Source organism: Podarcis gaigeae, assembly GCF_964106915.1.
Source record: "Podarcis gaigeae genome assembly, chromosome: 2".
In the NCBI taxonomy this organism is placed as follows: Eukaryota; Metazoa; Chordata; class Lepidosauria; order Squamata; family Lacertidae; genus Podarcis; species Podarcis gaigeae.
In genome coordinates, this window is record NC_139679.1 from 42558292 (window position 1) to 42576865 (window position 18574).

The 18574-nt window shown below is 41.3% G+C and overlaps 1 protein-coding gene across 5 annotated transcripts in view; it reads left to right on the top strand.

Moving 5' to 3' along the window:
* MYH10 (myosin heavy chain 10) overlaps positions 1-18574 on the top strand; it is a 71108-nt gene that overhangs the window by 32416 nt on the left and 20118 nt on the right. For all 5 annotated transcript variants that reach the window (XM_083725775.1, XM_083725772.1, XM_083725773.1 and 2 more), the window contains 17 exons: positions 968-1066; positions 2179-2322; positions 2887-2982; positions 4756-4874; positions 5456-5608; positions 5999-6172; positions 7079-7252; positions 8620-8734; positions 13534-13727; positions 14453-14574; positions 14770-14839; positions 14934-15094; positions 15383-15491; positions 15583-15714; positions 16504-16710; positions 16848-16985; positions 18154-18277. In XM_083725775.1, coding sequence (XP_083581901.1) covers positions 968-1066; positions 2179-2322; positions 2887-2982; positions 4756-4874; positions 5456-5608; positions 5999-6172; positions 7079-7252; positions 8620-8734; positions 13534-13727; positions 14453-14574; positions 14770-14839; positions 14934-15094; positions 15383-15491; positions 15583-15714; positions 16504-16710; positions 16848-16985; positions 18154-18277 — 2331 coding nt within the window. The remainder of the gene's footprint in view (positions 1-967; positions 1067-2178; positions 2323-2886; positions 2983-4755; positions 4875-5455; positions 5609-5998; positions 6173-7078; positions 7253-8619; positions 8735-13533; positions 13728-14452; positions 14575-14769; positions 14840-14933; positions 15095-15382; positions 15492-15582; positions 15715-16503; positions 16711-16847; positions 16986-18153; positions 18278-18574) is intronic.

Below are 18574 nucleotides of genomic sequence, written 5' to 3' on the forward strand. Positions count from 1 at the left end.
ACAATTTATTATTGTTGTTGTTGTTAGGCTTCAGGCAAAAACTTTCCTCTATAACCAGGCCTTTGGCCTTTAATTATCTGTGGCCTTTTAGAAGTTGGCGGAAAACTTTTAATGTATTTCTTTACCGTCTTAGTTTCAATGTATCTATGTGGGGTTTTATTTTGTTGTTAATTTGGTTGTTGGTTGGTTGTAGTTCACTTTGGGTTGCCCTGGATGAGACAGAGTGACTAACAAATTTAATAGATGATGATGATTATTATTATTATTAAATGTCTCATTTTCTTCAAGTCTTCCCTAAAGTATGAATTACTCATAGCAGGGTTATACGTCCAGAACTGCCTCCTCTGTTAGAGCTTAGCTCTGGAAGATTAAGTAGTTTGAAAAAGGCCTGTGGCTATTGACATATGCAGAGTGCATTTATATTGCCACTGAGCAATTGCAAGCAGGAATCATGGGTTGCAGAATCTTCTGAATCAGAGCCTAATGGATTTTGTAGCCCAAGCACGAGCAGTTCTCAGTTTATCCACAGCCTGGAAGCTCGGAGGGAGTTCACCACATGCCAGGAGAACATTATCTCTCCTTTCAGTGACAACTCCGTGTCTCCCTCTAAGCTGGCTGTGAAGTAGCATCGCACCTCTGCTTCATTTATGGATTTTGCACTCTCTCTGTCTCTTTAAGACTCAAGGAAACAATTTTGATCGGATTTATTTATGAATAGTGCAGCCCACGGTGGATGTAGCTCAGACTATTTGGAAGATGCGTAGGACCTCTAATGGTTTTTGAGGTACTAATCTCGCACATCAAATTCTACGCTGAGAATTTCTGGTGCTGATGAAGACACAGTGCAAAATAGAATGTGTGAAAAGAAATGGGGTGGGGGGATTGCTGCTGTTAATTAGGAATTTGTTTCCTTTTCATGGCAAAACTGCATAGTTGTCCATTACAATCCTTAATTGCTCTGGCTCAGACCTACTAGAAAAGTCACGTGCCGTCCGTCAAGCCAAAGATGAGCGGACTTTTCATATCTTCTATCAGCTTCTATCTGGGGCAGGCGAACACTTGAAAGGTGAGTCAGTGCATTATTCTTTTCAGTTTATTAGTTGCAGCGTTTAAACAGAAACTGAATTGATTTCATGGTTTTACTATCTTTTTGCATATGTGAAGGGCACAGATGGCTCTGTTTGTCAGGTCATTTGTACTGGCGCTGTCCAAGATACCTTGGATGAGGGATTCCTAAATAATGAACTCTGCAGCTAGGCTTCAGTTCGGTATTTGGAGTTAAGGTTCTGTGTTTGGAATGCTGCGGTGGTGCAGGCCTCAATGAATCCGCATCACCCATATTAACAGATCCAGCAGACAATTACAGTCTATAAAGCTTTATAAAATTTATTGAGCCCTTGGCTGGACAGAAACATGTAAGCTTCAGGCCAGGCAGTTAAAGGAGTGCTGGCATCAGCTATCAAACTCACACTGGACAGAAGAGCACTCAAGCTGGGAATAGTGCCAAGGTGCTGTTGGTAGGCCAAAGCAGCATGGTATTTACACTTCAGACGAAGCACAAATTATTGTGAGAAGGCTTCCACTTCTTCTTGGGATCATCAGCATTTCAGATGTAGATGTTCTTTGAGGATACCTTTTGACTTTTGTGTCTTCTGAAATATTGTTTGTCTACCTTTGTCCTCTGGAAAGTTTTTGTTTGTTTCCAGCCCAATGTGAAAATGAATCTGGGTTTTAAAATAGTTTATAAATAATAGGGAATTGGTCTCTGAACTCTTTAAACTTTGTCATTGTTAGAGAATAAAATACTGGCCTGCCATAACGTCTTGTATAGGCTTGCCATACGTCAGGAAAATTCCTGACATGTCCTGGTTTTGGGGTGTAAAAATGGTACAGGGGGGAATTTTGCCAAATTGGCAAAATGTCAGGGAAAACCCGGATGTATGGCAACATGATGGAAAAAAAGCAGTGGAAACAGCTCCAGAAGCTTAAAATCACTATTTTGGGGGGAGGTTTCCCCACAAAAGCTCAACAATTTGTGTTTGTTCCCTACAAAAGCCCAACCACTTTGCAGATGTCAGGAATTTCCCAATTTGAAATATGGCAACCTTAAATGAATGGAGAGTTACTTTACCCAGTGTCTTGAAGAAACCTCTCTTGCGTTTTTCCTCCTCAATACAGCTGATTTACTCCTTGAAGGGTTTAATAACTACAGATTCCTCTCCAATGGCTACGTGCCCATTCCTGGCCAGCAAGATAAGGATAACTTTCAGGAGACAATGGAAGCCATGCATATCATGGGGTTTTCTCATGATGAAATCTTGGGTATGTTTGAAATGGCTTCGGTTTTTGAAGCGGGGAAATGTGTGTTTTTACACTTAAAACCTGTAGCATTTTTGTAAAAATGCAGAAAGTAAGTTCAGTATTGTATCTAGAATAGTGTGGCATCGCAGCTTAATAAACATGGTATATTACTCTAAATATGGACTTGAAAGTATGTACATAACGAGCAGTAAAATCTTTAAAAGGCAGAGACTTTTAATGGTCCGGGCAGGGCATTATGTAGTTCATTAACTCTCCAAGAGTAGCATAAATCCTAAAAAAGGTAATAACTTCTTGGTGTAGAACTGGATTACCCTAGTGTAGGATTTCAGTACCTTTATTTTAGGGTTTGTAGAGCCTCTGACATATACCTTGCCTTGTTGAAACATTGGACTTGTCAGATACAGCTATGACCTGATCTGAAACGGGGGGGGGGGGGGGGCTTGTCCTGTGGGTTTCCTGAACCAGTTAGATATTCTTCTTTCATACTGAACTTGACTGCCTGTCAAACATGTATACATGATGTATTTATCTGCTCTTGTCCTCTGCTCTTTTGTGTGCCTCCAGCTATGTTGAAAGTGGTATCCTCAGTACTGCAGTTTGGTAACATTTCCTTCAAGAAAGAGCGAAACACCGACCAGGCATCTATGCCGGAAAATACGGGTAGATATATTTACAAGCACAGTAGACTTGATTTTAGTCTATTTTCCTCATCAGTGAATGATATCTGCATAGATGCTTGCAAAGAAACAGCTCCCTCTGTATCAAGGATAGCCAATGTGGTGCCATTCAGACGTTGAAGACTGCAGCTTCCATCAGCCCCAAGCAGCATGGCCAGGGATGGTGGGAGTTGCAGCTCACATCATCCTGCACCATGTTGGTTATGCCTGCAGTATAGAGGCAGCTGTGGTTGTAACGATAAGTCCTAGCCTTCAGGTACTAAGAAACTGGTACTGTTCACACATCTTGTGTTTTGTTCCCCCCACCCCCAAACCTACTAAATACTTCAGAATCCCTGAGACTATGTTGAGGTATTTCCTCTTTGAAAAAGTATTTGAACTCTAACCTCATTAAGAGCTTATCAGCAAAGTCTTTAAAACTCCCAAGTAAAATGGTATGTGCAGTTGAATCGGTTTATTTTTCTTGGGTCTATACAGTGATTATGCTGCCAGGGACAGTGATTCTGGAGCCAAACACGACTTTTTGGAGAATGGGAGACCATAAATGCTAAGTTTAGAAAATCTGATCGTTCAAGTGACAGGGTGGTATGCATAGGACTGACTTTATAATTTAATACTATCCATGTCTAATGTTCCTCTTAATCATTGGGGGGGGGGGATCCTGACACAAGTAGGAATTTTCTCACGTTCTTAGTTCACTTTTGTATTCTCTGTGACAAGGATCATCTGTATCATTCAGCCCTTTGTGCTTAAGTGGATTTCTTAAGGGAACTTGTTAATGCATAGAGTAGTGTGTCACTGCCTTTGTCATCAGAGTGGGTTCATTATCCCCACCCCCGAGTGCTGATTTAATACTGGTTAAATGTATGCTGTGACATGTATGAAGCACAGCTATATGTAACATGTATTTCCTGAATCTACAGAGTTTCAGTGATAGTTTTATTATATGCTAACACAGAGTTTTATTATACGCAAACCCAGGCACACGTTCCTGGTGAATGAATGCTAGAATTAAGAACTTATTGCATTGGTTGTTTGGAAGGCTTCACTTGTTGAGTTGCAGAGCTTACTTATTGCCCTACCTTTCATTAATGTGAAGTACAGTGGTACCTTGGAAGTTGAACGGAATCCGTTCCAGAAGTCCTTTTGACTTACAAAACATTTGGAAACGAAGGCGTGGCTTCCGATTGGCTGCAGTAAGCTCCTGCAGCCAATCGGAAGCCCTGCCGGACGTTCACATTCCAAAGAGTATTCACAAATCGGAACACTCACTTTCGGGTTTGCGGCGTTCGGGAGCCAAAACGGACAAGTACCAAGGCATTTGGGATCCAAGGTACGACTGTACTGGTGTTACTCCTTGAGTGATTTTCAAATGGTGTTCTGAGAAATGCTGAGATTCCTCATTGATAGAATCAGTAATGGTGGAAAAACTTCCTTGAAGGTCAATTTGCCCACCATTGCCAGCGTTCCCCTGCAGCATGTAGCTGCAGGGCAGTGGCTGAATGTGTGCTAGGGTGTACGCTTGGTTCATGTAGGGTAGTACAAAGGCTCATTATGCCTATATGAAGTGAGTTGGCAACCTAGAACATTCACTGGAGTCCTTTGCAATACACAGGGAGTACATTGTCGAACAAGTTGACTTGGAAGGGGTTCCTTAACATTAGGAACTGTGGGAAATACTTTTTGGGGACACCTATTTAGTGTTAAAACCAGTTGTTGAGGTTCTGGTAACTGATCGCATTGTTTGTATTTGTAGTTGCACAGAAACTCTGCCACCTGTTGGGGATGAATGTAATGGAATTTACTCGAGCAATACTCACGCCACGCATTAAAGTTGGCAGGGACTACGTCCAGAAAGCACAAACCAAAGAACAAGTAAGCTTTGTGGTGCAAAATGTTGAACCTTATTCCACCCAAAGTAGCCACCAGTTTCCGGCCAGCAAACATTCTCACCATTTCTCTTTGCCCTGAGGGGTGGTTAAGTATCCTGTGTGCTATAGTAAGACTGCATATGAGGCCTCAGGTTTCACCTGGAGCCCAAAAACTGCTGACAAGTTAGTTCTGGCATTTCAAAAGTGCCTGGACCCCCATCAATGCCTCTCGGTTGAGCTTCAGCATTGGAGTTCCAAATAAGGAGACAATTACACTGAGCATCAGTACGCTGGGTGCAGTGGTTGATCAGTGAGATACAGTTTGATATGTGTGTGTCTGTAGGAAAACTAGAAAGCCACATAATAGCTGGCCTTCTGTATCTTAAGTGGTACAACATTCAAGCTTAGATCTTAATTAGAATATGACATTTATACTCCTTTGGGATGAAGGGTGGGATATAAACAAAATAAATATACCTAGGAAATAGCATGTTCATTATCTTTCTATTAGAAATAGTAACTGTGCTAAACTTAATAGTTTCTATTTTCTTACAACTTCTTCCAAATTTTCTTTCAAATTTTCAGGCAGACTTTGCTGTGGAGGCATTGGCGAAAGCCACCTACGAACGCCTTTTCCGCTGGCTTGTTCACCGCATTAACAAAGCTCTGGATAGGACCAAGCGACAGGGAGCTTCTTTCATCGGAATCCTGGATATTGCCGGATTTGAAATCTTTGAGGTATTTAGACAAATGAAAGAAATTTCCAGTACTTACTAGATTGAGAGATTTTTGTAACATATATAAAATAGCATTGCAATGGATCTGGTAGCTCCAAACTGCAATATTGAAAGTTCATGGATAAGATTCTACTCTACACGTGTCCACATTTTTCAGTGGCTTTTCCTGACTTTTAAGCAGTCTTGGTAAGCTCTGAATGAGATGGGGTTTCTGTGTAAGAGATTAGCACGTCTGCCTTATTTCCTTGCTATCATAGAATCACGTGCAAAACTCTGCACGTTTGGCCAGTTGCTTGTTAAATGGTTTGCCCTGCAAAACTTACATTGTAGTATAACCAATACAAAAGCTGTAAAACTCTAAAAAGTTAACTTTCTTGATATTTTCCCCTAGCTGAATTCCTTTGAGCAACTTTGCATCAACTATACCAATGAGAAGCTGCAGCAGTTATTCAACCACACCATGTTTATCTTGGAGCAGGAGGAGTATCAGAGGGAGGGCATAGAGTGGAACTTTATTGACTTTGGACTGGATCTGCAACCCTGTATTGATTTAATTGAAAGACCTGTAAGTTCTCATCCTTGTCCTTTTAACAGCTCATAGCTTTCTCAGCCGAGATCTCTCTTTGATGTAAATCATTCCATACACCTTACCGATCCAAGTTTTGCTTTTTGTTTTTCTAGAGGGGCTTGTCCGGGATTTAAGTGTTGAATCAAGATACATTTCTGTAAAGTGTGCCTGTAGACAAATCCAGCAAGTGCTACCCTCCTGATTTGCATTTGTGGCATTATTATTCTGCTTTTCTAATTAAAAACTGACCAGGTGACTTAAAAAGCACATTTATAATAAACAAAACCCTGCTAGAAAAATGTGTTATGAACTGAAATTCAGAATGATGTTCTTACAGGCAATACATGCCTCACTGGATCTGATTAACAAGGCGCTGGTAACTTGGAACATGCCCAAATGTACTCTAGGCTTGCTTATGTCACACATTATTTTGTGAGCTAACTGAAGGGTAGGGAACCCTGACTTTCAGTGTATATATCACTGAGCTCTGTTTCTTTTCCTATTTCTCGTCCTGTACCTTTAATAGCTCTTACTTTGGTTCTCATAATTTTGATTACATTTCAGGTAGCTCTGTGTTGCTATGAGACATCCTGTGAGGCAAAGCATCAAGTTGGTTGAACTTGATGCTTTAGAATTCTTGATATGCTTGTATCTTGTTCCCTTCTTGTATCTGATTTCAAAATCAACTGACTTGGGGGGAATCCATTGCCATTAGTCACATATGTCCACTTGTATCTCCCGTTGAAATGCGAATATGGATCTTATTTTTGCATAAGCACGTGCTCTGCTTCGGCTGTGTTGCTCAGGTGCAACTGTACGGTGAAAGGAATATCAAATGAGGGGAGGTGAGAACAGAATAGATTCTGGTAATAAAACATTTATTTATGTACTAATCCTTGCTAGGCCAACCCCCCTGGTGTACTTGCTCTTCTGGATGAAGAGTGCTGGTTCCCCAAGGCAACTGACAAGACATTTGTGGAAAAACTGGTCCAGGAACAAGGAACCCATTCCAAATTCCAAAAGCCTCGGCAGCTGAAGGACAAGGCAGACTTCTGCATCATTCATTATGCAGGAAGGGTAAGCCTGAAATGCTATATGATTTCTTCAGCATTTATCAGTGTGTCCCATTTGTGGGACTTCTGAGAGGCTGCAGGAGCCTGTGTATCTTGCTATTTGAGAATAAGTTTGGCCTCCTGAGTCTGGTCATCGGGTAGGATTGGAGAGTGAAATATGTTGCTTCCAAACTCTGGTGCCCATTTTGATTCCATGCAAGATACTTCACATGCTGCAGTACAGTGGTACCTTGGGTTACATGTGCTTCAGGTTACATGCGCTTCAGGTTTCACACTCCGCTAACCCAGAAATAGTGCTTCAGGTTAAGAACTTTGCTTCAGGATAAGAACAGAAATTGGGCTCTGGTGGCGCAGCGGCAGCAGGAGGCCCCATTAGCTAAAGTGCTTCAGGTTAAGAACAGTTTCAGGTTAAGAACGGACCTCTGGTTAAGTACTTAATTCGTTCTGGAGGTCCGTTCTTAAACTGAAACTGTTCTTAACCTGAAGCACCACTTTAGCTAATGGGGCCTCCTGCTGCCGCCGCGCTGCCGGAGCACGATTTCTGTTCTCATCCTGAAGCAAAGTTCTTAACCCGAGGTACTATTTCTGGGTTAGTGGAGTCTGTAACCTGAAGCGTATGTAACCCGAGGTGCCACTGTATAAAATTTTAAACTATATACAAATAAACAGCCATGTAAAATATGTAATAACGAGGAGTTTCTTCCTTCTAAATTGTGCCATTCACCACTCTTTAAGAGATACTATTGACAAAAACTCAGCCACCTTTGCAGTTACTTCCGGGTTAATGTCAGCCTGAACTTTTGAAGGCTCAAGGAACAAAGTCATATCCATCAGTGAGGCACTGCCCAGGACTCCAAATGCCTCTCTGAGCACCTTTGGGTGGAAGGGTGGGATAATTCAAGAAATTAAAAAAAAAAAATTTTTTTTAAATGATAATAGCCCTACAATTGGTGGTGGGGAGGGGAGGCGTTTTCTCAATAGTAGCCTACCGCCATGTAAACATTGGGAAGCTGTCATCTCTAAAATGAGTTTGAAAGACTTAAGGGTCACTTGCAGCAGAGGGACAGTCTGGAAAGTATCATGTTAAGTGGATCCACTGTACACATAAAAACCCTGTTCAGACAACCCGCCTCATGCATTCAGTGCGACGGAGGAGTTGTGCCTGCTATCTATACACCCTTGACAGTGTGGTACATTCAGTGTTAGTCTGAAAAGGGAGTTCAGTAAGTGTGTGCAGAGGTTCTTCACAATTTCAGCACTGCTTAAGTGTCAATCACATATGAGGAGATGCGTCTCATCTTCCCTTAAAAAGAAAAAACAGGTTGGGAAGGTTGACAGTATTTGCTGTTTACCCCACTTGCTTAATTCCAGGTGGACTACAAGGCAGATGAGTGGCTTATGAAAAATATGGACCCTTTGAATGACAACGTGGCTACGCTTCTACACCAGTCTTCAGACAAATTTGTGGCAGAGCTTTGGAAGGATGGTAAGAATCTGCTCCTAATCTATATAAGATGAGCTGGTAAATCCTGGTGGGTGAGTTGGGGCCTTCTCTGCAAAGCTTACACATGAATCCTTTATGGGTTAGTGCAATTCCTTTGATACTCCTGCCAGCAGTGGCAGCAGGAGGGTTTGAAGTGCCGCTGCAGTATCAATTAATTTACTTGCACATGTGTCATTATGGGCTGATTGCACTTCCATACATCAAGCTACTTAGCTGCAAGTGTGTTTTGAGTAGACTCTTTTCATAGTCATTTAGGATAGTTTGAAAGTCTCTGTTGTGACTAAACGACTCTCAACCTTTTATGACAGCTAAAAGTTCTGAAGCTGCTGTTTTAGTTATCAGCAATGGGTACACTGGTAAAACAGGACAGTAAACTAAGAATTTTGAATAATCAAAGTTTAAATAGCTCTTAAATATTGTATCATAATAGTACATTAAGTCTTTTTCTTGCATTGTTAATTTTCTGTTTGCCTGGTATGGTGGAACATAAGCTTCCTTAACCAAAAACACTTCTTAAAACTTGGTTGCATTGCTTGGAGTGCTTCCAAGACGGTGTTATAATTTAGTATGCTTTTAACGCCTGCTTAACTTTTAGCTTCGCATTAACTTAATTTAGGAAGAGAACTGATGGATTACACCAAAAGACACTCTTAATCCTGGATCCCTGTGTTCCATAGTGACCAAACAGATGCCTATGGGAAAGCACAAACCAGACATAAGGGCAAAAGCCTTTTATGGCTATTGCTCGCCAGTAACTGCGCCATCTACCTGTCAATCACCTGATGGCATTCCCACCTGTCAAATTTATCTTGGGGAGATAAGGATCTGCAGCACATTGGGACTTCAAAGTACCACATAGGGCTAGCAAATAGCCCTGCACGGTGCTTTGAAGCCCCACAGAGGTTTGGACTTCCCAACTATTGACTGTCATCAGACTCCCAAAGTCGGCTTTCTGCAATGATAGATTATTCAACCAATCAAGCAAGTTTGGAGATACTGCAGATCACCTGATTGGTGGGAACTCTGTACCTGTTCCTTGGAAAGGGGGGAAAAAAAGAATGCTCCATCTAAAAGCAGCGTATTGTTTTCCTTCCAAAAGTGCTTGCAAAGCCCCTTGAGCAGCACTTCCAAGGCATCTGACAACCAGCAGATTCCTGGGTGCTTAGATAGTGCATTTTCTACAGATACATAAAATATATCAAGGCAGCTGACAGCATATAAAATCTAGAAACATCTATAAAACATAATTTAAAACATCAATAGATACTGGTTGGTTTGAAAAATAAATGCATATTGGGAAGGCCTGTCCAGAAAATACGGCTTTCAAGGGGTTTCTCAAAGAAGGGGAGAGCTGGTCCCTGCCAAACCCCTACAGGCCTGTAATGAAGGCCTATCAAACCTAAGGCCTGTGAGGAACCACCAGGATCTCAGGGAGTGAGGTGGTGTATAAGGGACCAGATGGTCATTGAGGTACTTCGGACCCAAGTTGATTTTGGCTTTGTGAACTAACACAGGAACCTTAAACCTAGCCTGCTAGCAAAATTAGCAACAAATCAAGATGGTCAGCTTTCCTTATGTAGGGGACATGCTTCAGGCCTCTGGTAAATTTGGTTGCCATTGTTCTGCATCATTTTCAGGTCTACAAACAACCTTTTTAAAAGATATAGTTACCAGCTGCACTATACAAGTGTGGCCCATCATAGACTTATACAAAGGCGCAATATTAGCAGTTTTATTTCCTCGCTGAGGTCAACTTTAGTGAAGCAAAGTAAACATGCTGAAGACCGAAGAAATGCTTTTGAGGTTTTATGGAGCCAGGTTTCAAGAATGTGTAATGACTATGATAAACGCCCATCTGGGAATATTGTAAATGCCTTGGAGCAGGGACCGTGCGTGGATTGTGAGAAGGGGGCGTTTCCACATCTGTCATCAGTTAAGTTGTAAACTTAGTAGAAGGTGTGCCTGTGGGCTTATTGCTTCACAGTCCATACATAGTTTCTCTCAGTGCTTTTTTCTGGGGGTATACAGGGGTACGCATACTCCTAAACATTTTGTGAATCTAAGTTTAGCCTCATTGAGGAGCAGTATTTCAATATGAGTAGGAAAATGAGAGTACCCCTAAACATTTTTAAGGAAAAAATGCACTGGTTTCTCTATTAAACAGACCAGCCCCAAAGTATGCATGAACACAACAATTGTTCCATTTCAGAACATTTTTTCAGTAAACAGTTCCTTGTTGTGAAATATGGAATCACTATCATGTTTCCTTGTAAATCTATAGTCTGACAACCTGCCTTTATGTTCACTGTTTGGGCCCTGAAATCAACACACTCTGCTGAAGATCCATCATTACACCACAGCAACCTGTTATGCACTTTGTTAAAGCTTGCTTGCAATTCAAAATTGTCTTCTCTTTACTAACTAGACTGTCTTGTGTATCTGCTCTTTGTTCTTGCCGTTTCTGTGCCATAGAGATTGACATTATTCAGAGAGCTTCTTTCTATGACAATGTTACTGGTCTTCCTGATACACCAGGTGAATGAATGAAAAACAAAAATAATAACATAGGCCTCCTAAAAGCAGGACCTGAATCTGTAGGAAAAACATTTTTTTGCTTGTTAGGCAAGCATGAACTTTCATTTCATCCTAACCTTAGCGTTACCTCCACAAGGCAAATGTTCTTGTGCACATACCTATTTAGTTGCTGCTGCATACATAGAGTCTCATTTTTTTGTACTGCACTTCTAGAAGCTTTGCAAGTGAGTAGCTGCATTTTGAAACACAGGCTTGCTTCTCCAACATACCCCGATGATTTTAGGTATTTGAAATTAGGAGTATCGGTACTCTGGTTCGGTATGATTTGTACATGTTATTGTCTGTATACAATTTTTTTTTAAAAAAATTGCAGTCAAAGCAAGTTTTCTTTATACAACTTGCTGCGCTGGCATTAAATGGCATGTTGAATGTTTATTACTTCAGAAGCTGTTCAAAATTAGTATCATTGCTATTAAATGCCTATATTTTGAATGATAGCTTATGAGGGAAGTCCGTCAGTACTTGGGCCAAGTAAACAAATTCTGCCAGGGGTATATGCTGCCCATTAATCTGCAGGAGCACTTCTAAACTTGAAGCAAATATCAGTTAGGCTGCGCTCCTAAGCAGACTTACAAGGAACTAAGCCCAGTTGATCGCAGTGGAATTTACTTCTGAGTAAACCTATAAGATTACCCCATTAGCAAAACTGTATTTATTTTGGTAGACTTTAAAGCTGCTTTGTTTTTCACTAAAAGTATTTTATGGAGCCTGCTTTGGCATTTTATTAGATTTTTACTGCCACCATTCCAAATGTTATGTGTCTGATTGTGCTTTTGTTGTAAGCTAAAATACATAAGCAGGGAATTTATGTATCTCCATGGGTGTATCTAAGTTAATCATATTGATGTAGTTTCAAAATGAAGCATGTTGCTTTTTCCTGAGTGAATCTGCTCTCGTGCACTGCTTCCTTGATCGCTAGAGGGGACTGATTTCTACTCCTGATAGAAAAAAAATGTATTTTGTGAAATATATGATTGTGCAAATACTTAAGAATATGGCCCATATTCACTTAAACTTGGGGGATTGGTTACTGTTTGGCTCTTCCTTCATTGGAGGATGCAGCATGCATTGCTCTCTCATTAGTAAATACTGTGATGTAATTTTATGCATACTTAATTGAAGTAGACATGGCAGTGGTTTTAGCTGCAGGATAGATTCTTGAACTTCAAAGTACTATGAAGTGCCACTCAGCAACATGTCCAGGTTGTTTAAATTTTTATTTGTCTAGGGACACAGTGGAAAGGACTCCCTGAACCTAGTATGAATTTCAACATTTAAGGCTGAGGCACTGTTGGTCTAACTGGGAAGAAGATGTTAGATTACTGGTGCAATGACTAGGCTAATTAGCAAGATCTTAGGTTGAAGATTTTAATGTGTTGTTTCCTAGGAATACCCAGTACTGTGGCTGTCCTGAGATTTGTTTATTTACATTTCTCTTTTGCTAACTGACCAAAAAAATAACATCTCCACCCCCTGTCCTCCTGGTCCAAATGTGTGCTTGGTTCCTCATGCCTTTAGAGTTTGGTTTATTTATATAATCCATAGAGGAAAACAATATAGAAAATACTTTCCCTTCCGTTCCTCAAAAAAAGTAAAGAGCTTTACAGAAGCTTTATCATTGTCACATACACAGTGGATATCTCAGGTGTACTATTTACTATGACATACCCACAGAATTGCACTTCATACAATGTGGTAAAGGGAATGTCAGTGGTGAAACAAAATAGCCTAATTATTCTCCCCCCCCCCCCCATTTTCTGTGGGAATATTATTCCATGTTTTCTTCAAGTTAAGCAAAAGTTGTTGGCAGGCTGATCATGGTTTGCTCCTAGCGAAGTTTGATACATGTCATTTGCATTTTTTGGCTCTATTGTAAACCTTCCCACATATTCACTCGCATTATTTGCGGCTTCTTGGTCTAAAATTCCTTTTACGTATGAAAAGGGAATGGCTTTTGGTGCATAAAGCCGTGACTTGTGCTTTGTAGTGCATAATGGCAAAAGCTACAATGTTCTGCCTGGTGTGTTGCTTTCAATCCTGCTGCTTCCATATGTACGTAGATTGCTTTGCCATAGTAGGCAGCACCTTCCACCGTTTGTCACGCAGAGCATTTGTCGAACCTTTTATCTCTCGTGCGCTGCTCTGTTTCCCGAATCCGCTTAATTCAGTGTTCTTGTTGCCTGCAGTGGACCGCATTGTGGGTCTGGATCAAGTCACTGGGATAACAGAGACGGCGTTTGGCTCGACTTACAAGACCAAGAAGGGCATGTTCCGTACCGTGGGGCAGCTATACAAGGAGTCCCTCACCAAACTGATGGCCACGCTGCGAAATACTAACCCAAATTTTGTCCGCTGCATCATTCCAAACCATGAAAAGAGGGTATGTGTTCATTTCAAACGTTATAAGATGCTTCTGATTTTCCCTTCCCAGTCGCTAATACTTGTTAGGAGCGACCTACTCTCAAGTAGGACCCTGGTAGAGACACATGCCCAACTGGCATGTTCTCTCCCTCCTGGTCGATCGTTCGGGAGCTTCAAAAGGTTTCCCCAACCTGAACATCACAGCGACTAATGCCAAAAGGCATTAGCACACTTAGGGATCTGCAGAGTATTCGCAGTTTGTGTAACAGAACTCAATAGCTCAGCATTTTGGCTAATCTACGTTTATTTACATATAATACACTCGCAGCATTCTGACTTAGCTCCATCCTCTTTTTCATCAGACAATAGAGAGAGAGAACAAAGGACAATAGTCTCACTTCACAGAACACAGTAACACAAAACATCTTGTCTCCGTCACTTCCCACACTGTGGAATGAAAACATACACCGTCATGTGATAGACAACAATCCCATGACTGCAGACACGGGGAATGAATCTCCAGCAATACTATTGACATTTGATGTATTTGTTGACATGATAGGGTTTGGATTTCATGTTTTGCACAAGTATTCAGAACCCCACTTAATCCTTGTGAGTGGTTAGTTTCTTTAACTAGGTAAGGCTAAAAGCCAGAAGGATGATTACAAGGAGCTAAAAGCCAGAAGGATGATTACAAGGAGCTGCTAGTACTGTCCTGTAACAGAGCTTCTCCTCTGCCTTTAGGCTGGAAAGCTGGATCCGCACCTCGTTCTAGATCAGCTTCGCTGCAACGGTGTCTTGGAAGGAATAAGGATTTGTCGGCAAGGATTTCCAAACAGGATAGTGTTCCAAGAATTTAGACAGAGGTACTATAATAACTAGATTTGGCTTTTACTCCAGAATGCATGTTCAGAGCTACATCATATCAGGTGGTTAAACCCAGTCTTCCCCCTCAACATAACTTTCTGTCATTAGTCAAGCGTAGCACGGGGATTAAATGAAAATTGGTGCCTGTACATTCTGATCAGAGCTTAACTGGTTGTTTTCTTATTGATTGGTAGATATGAGATCCTGACTCCTAATGCAATTCCTAAGGGATTTATGGATGGGAAGCAGGCTTGTGAACGCATGGTAAGTCATTCAGTAGCAATCTAACATTGCTAAAAAACATTATCTTCTTTGCCTTTTAAATTTTGAAACAAATGGGTCTTGGGTATTTGTGCAGATCAGAGCATTAGAGCTGGACCCCAACTTGTATAGAATTGGACAGAGCAAGATTTTTTTCCGAGCTGGTGTTCTGGCACACCTAGAGGAAGAAAGAGATCTGAAGATCACAGACATCATCATCTTCTTCCAGGCAGTCTGCAGGGGATACCTTGCCAGAAAGTAAGTGTTTATAGTAATCTTGGCAGGCTCTTATATTTGAAGTGCAGATTTTGTGGAAATGTTCAGTTAGCTTAATGAAAAGCACTGAATTTACAGACAGATGCATGGTTATTTCACTGCTAAAAGGCTTGAGAAGCAGTCTAATGGAATAAATTTATTGCCAGGATAAAAAAAACAAAGCATGAGTATTGCCCCCTTGCACTTGAATATGGCTTTGGAAATGCTTTGATGTGGCTGTTAAAATGCAAACATTCCCAACTGAAATGGAAAACCTTGGTTTGTGTTCAGGGCTTTTGCTAAGAAACAGCAGCAGCTGAGTGCATTGAAAGTCCTGCAGAGAAATTGTGCTGCCTATTTGAAGCTGCGGCATTGGCAGTGGTGGAGAGTGTTCACAAAGGTAGGTTGTCCACAAAGGTCGGTGGTGGTGGTGGTGGTTAGGAATTTTCAGCAGCACAAAAGTGGCATGCCTCTTGTGTCATACTTTGCAGGTGAAGCCCCTGCTTCAAGTTACTCGCCAGGAGGAAGAACTTCAGGCTAAGGATGAGGAGCTTCTGAAGGTGAAGGAGAAACAGACAAAGGTAGAAGCAGAACTTGAGGAGATGGAAAGGAAACATCAACAGGTTTGTATACACAATCTGACCTAGGCACAAAGTCAACCTTATTCTAATAGCATGTATGACTTTATTATCTACCTAGGCAAAACTAACATCTTAACTCTATTCCTAGTTTGTGTAGGAATAGAAAGCATATTGTGTGATCAAATAAACACGCAAGGAGTTATATCAAATACATTTTAATGACTGGCCTGGAGAAGGGGTGTGAAGCTGCACAGTGGATCGCTTTTGAAATTGAACTCAATCTTTTCTGGATATATTCATATAATCAGAGGCAGATTTAGGGCAGTGTAACTGGTTCCCCCACACTGGGCATGGAGCTGCAAGGGGTCTTGCAACTATGACATAGGTGAGAGGCAGGGGACACTGAATTTTGGCCTTGCACAGGGAGCCACTGAAATTTGAAAGACCAAAGTATACCCCTGTATGCATACACACACCCTCCCTGTATAGTTTCTCTCTACGTATATGGCTACTGATGGCAAAAATAGTTGGAGGGCTGGTATAGTGAACAGGAGCCTGGGCTAGATAAAGAATATATTTGTTCCCTCTTGTTAGTTTATTCCTTCTTGGTTCCATCCTTGAGAACAACTGGAGGAATAGACAGAAGATTGCAGCAAATAGCATCATTCAAAAGTCTTTCCTTCTGGTAACTGTGGTTGTCTGTGCATGCTTGTTCTTTCAGTAACTTTTAGGACTGGGTGAGCTATGCACGATGCTCCTGTAACTATGAAATGGTTGTTTTTGACAATATATTGAAGGAGGATTGACAGTACTTTCCTACTGAATTTGCAGCTGTTGGAAGAGAAAAACATTCTTGCAGAGCAGTTGCAAGCAGAGACAGAACTCTTCGCTGAAGCTGAAGAGATGAGAGCCCGTCTGGCTTCAAAGAAGCAAGAGTTAGAAGAAATTCTGCATGATTTAGAATCCAGGGTGGAAGAGGAGGAAGAAAGGAACCAAGTGCTACAGAATGAAAAGAAGAAAATGCAGGCGCACATACAGGTATCTCTTGATGTGCTGATGGTAGGATGATTGGAAAATAAGTCTAAATTTTGGTACATTGACTTATCTTTGGTGAGACCACGTGAAAACTGGGGGCAAGTTATAATATAGCTGAGTTGAGCTTTCTGTTTTTTAAGGACTTAGAGGAGCAGCTCGATGAGGAAGAAGGTGCTCGGCAGAAGTTGCAGCTGGAGAAGGTAACAGCTGAAGCCAAAATAAAAAAGATGGAAGAAGAGATCTTACTGTTGGAGGACCAAAATTCCAAATTTCTTAAGGTGAGAGCAAATTGTGACACACTCCTTTAGAACTTGTGAATGTGGAAACAATAGTGCAATGCGTGAAAAGTGACTGCTGTGGGAGCCATCTTGTGGCTCCTCAATCTTGTAACCCAGAGACTAATTGGCATCTGTTTGTTGCTGGATTTAGGACCTTCCCTGCCCCCCCCCCCGCAATAGAGCAAACTCTTGTCATGTGTTGTGCTGCTATCATGCAGTGATGTCATAAGTCATGCAAAAAGGGTGGGCTTTGCTGTTCATTCTGTGAAAGATAGCTTTGATTTAATGGTCATCTTCTAGAGTAGCATTCTTCAGCCTTTCCAAGCCCAGGTCCCACCTTCAATCCCAACCTGCATTTGGGGACCTGTTTCTATTTGTATGGCGCTAGTGCTATTCATTGTGACCTGAACATGCATGTGGGTAGTTAGTCACTGGTTTCTACACTTCCTATTTCAGATGCCTCCTAGATTTCATTCTCCCATCTCAAAATCACCATGAGCATTTTGGTCAGGAGGGTGACAGCACGTCTCTTCAAGTACTAAATTTCCCCTGACCCAGTATCTCCACCCACAACGGTTCTGTGGAGAAGTCTGCCCGTTTTGAGAATTGTAGCTTGTTGAACTTTATGATGTCCAGAGCAACCCCACCTCCAGTACACCCTTCCTTGTCCTTGGAGTTTGCGTCCACTGCCCCCCAATGGTGCTCTCTCAGTCCACCATTCCAGCTGGCCCATCCTGGCTCAGAAACTCAGTGTAAACCCCTGTACACAGCATCCTTCTCCAAATACATTTGGCATATGTTTACCCTAGGGAGCTCTCACTCTACTACTTCTCCCCTATTTGAACCATTAAAAACATTTCCCCCTCATCCCTGGGGAATGATATGTCCTGAACCAGATGATTTCTGTTGTGCCCTCTACTAAATATATCTGGATGAGCCCCATGTTTTAATTATCTGGAAGTAATTAAGTAACAAGGCTTCTTTTCAGCTTGCCCTGCACATTTTGCTTTAAAATCTTAGGAGGTTCAGTAAAATACAGAGGGGCAATGGAATTGTCCTGTCCTGTCGTATCATTCATGCAGCCTCAAGCTGTATCTGCAGGACCCATGTCTATTGCTCTGAGCCCATATATGCACTACCTAAAAGTTGCTTTCTTTTTCTCAATTAGGAAAAGAAATTAATGGAGGATAGAATTGCAGAGTGTACTTCACAGCTGGCTGAAGAAGAAGAAAAGGCCAAAAACTTAGCTAAACTCAAGAACAAGCAGGAAATGATGATCACAGATCTGGAAGGTTAGCAATTTCAAGATTTGCCATATGAAGGGACTCTCAGTAAAAGTCAAAAGTATGCTAACAATGAACGAAAAACAAGCTTATCACTGCCTTTACGTGTATCATTTTCTGGGACCAGAGGTACAATAATAGTCTTCCACAGTGTCAGTTTGGCAGCTATTAGGATTGGGCATTTGGTCAGAAAATATTTGTTTGATCGAGTATTTTTAAAGCACTAACTGTTGGAGCAATGATATTTTAATCAACTGGCTCATTACTAAATAAAATCAGTCAATTTACAATTTGACCTATGGTCTG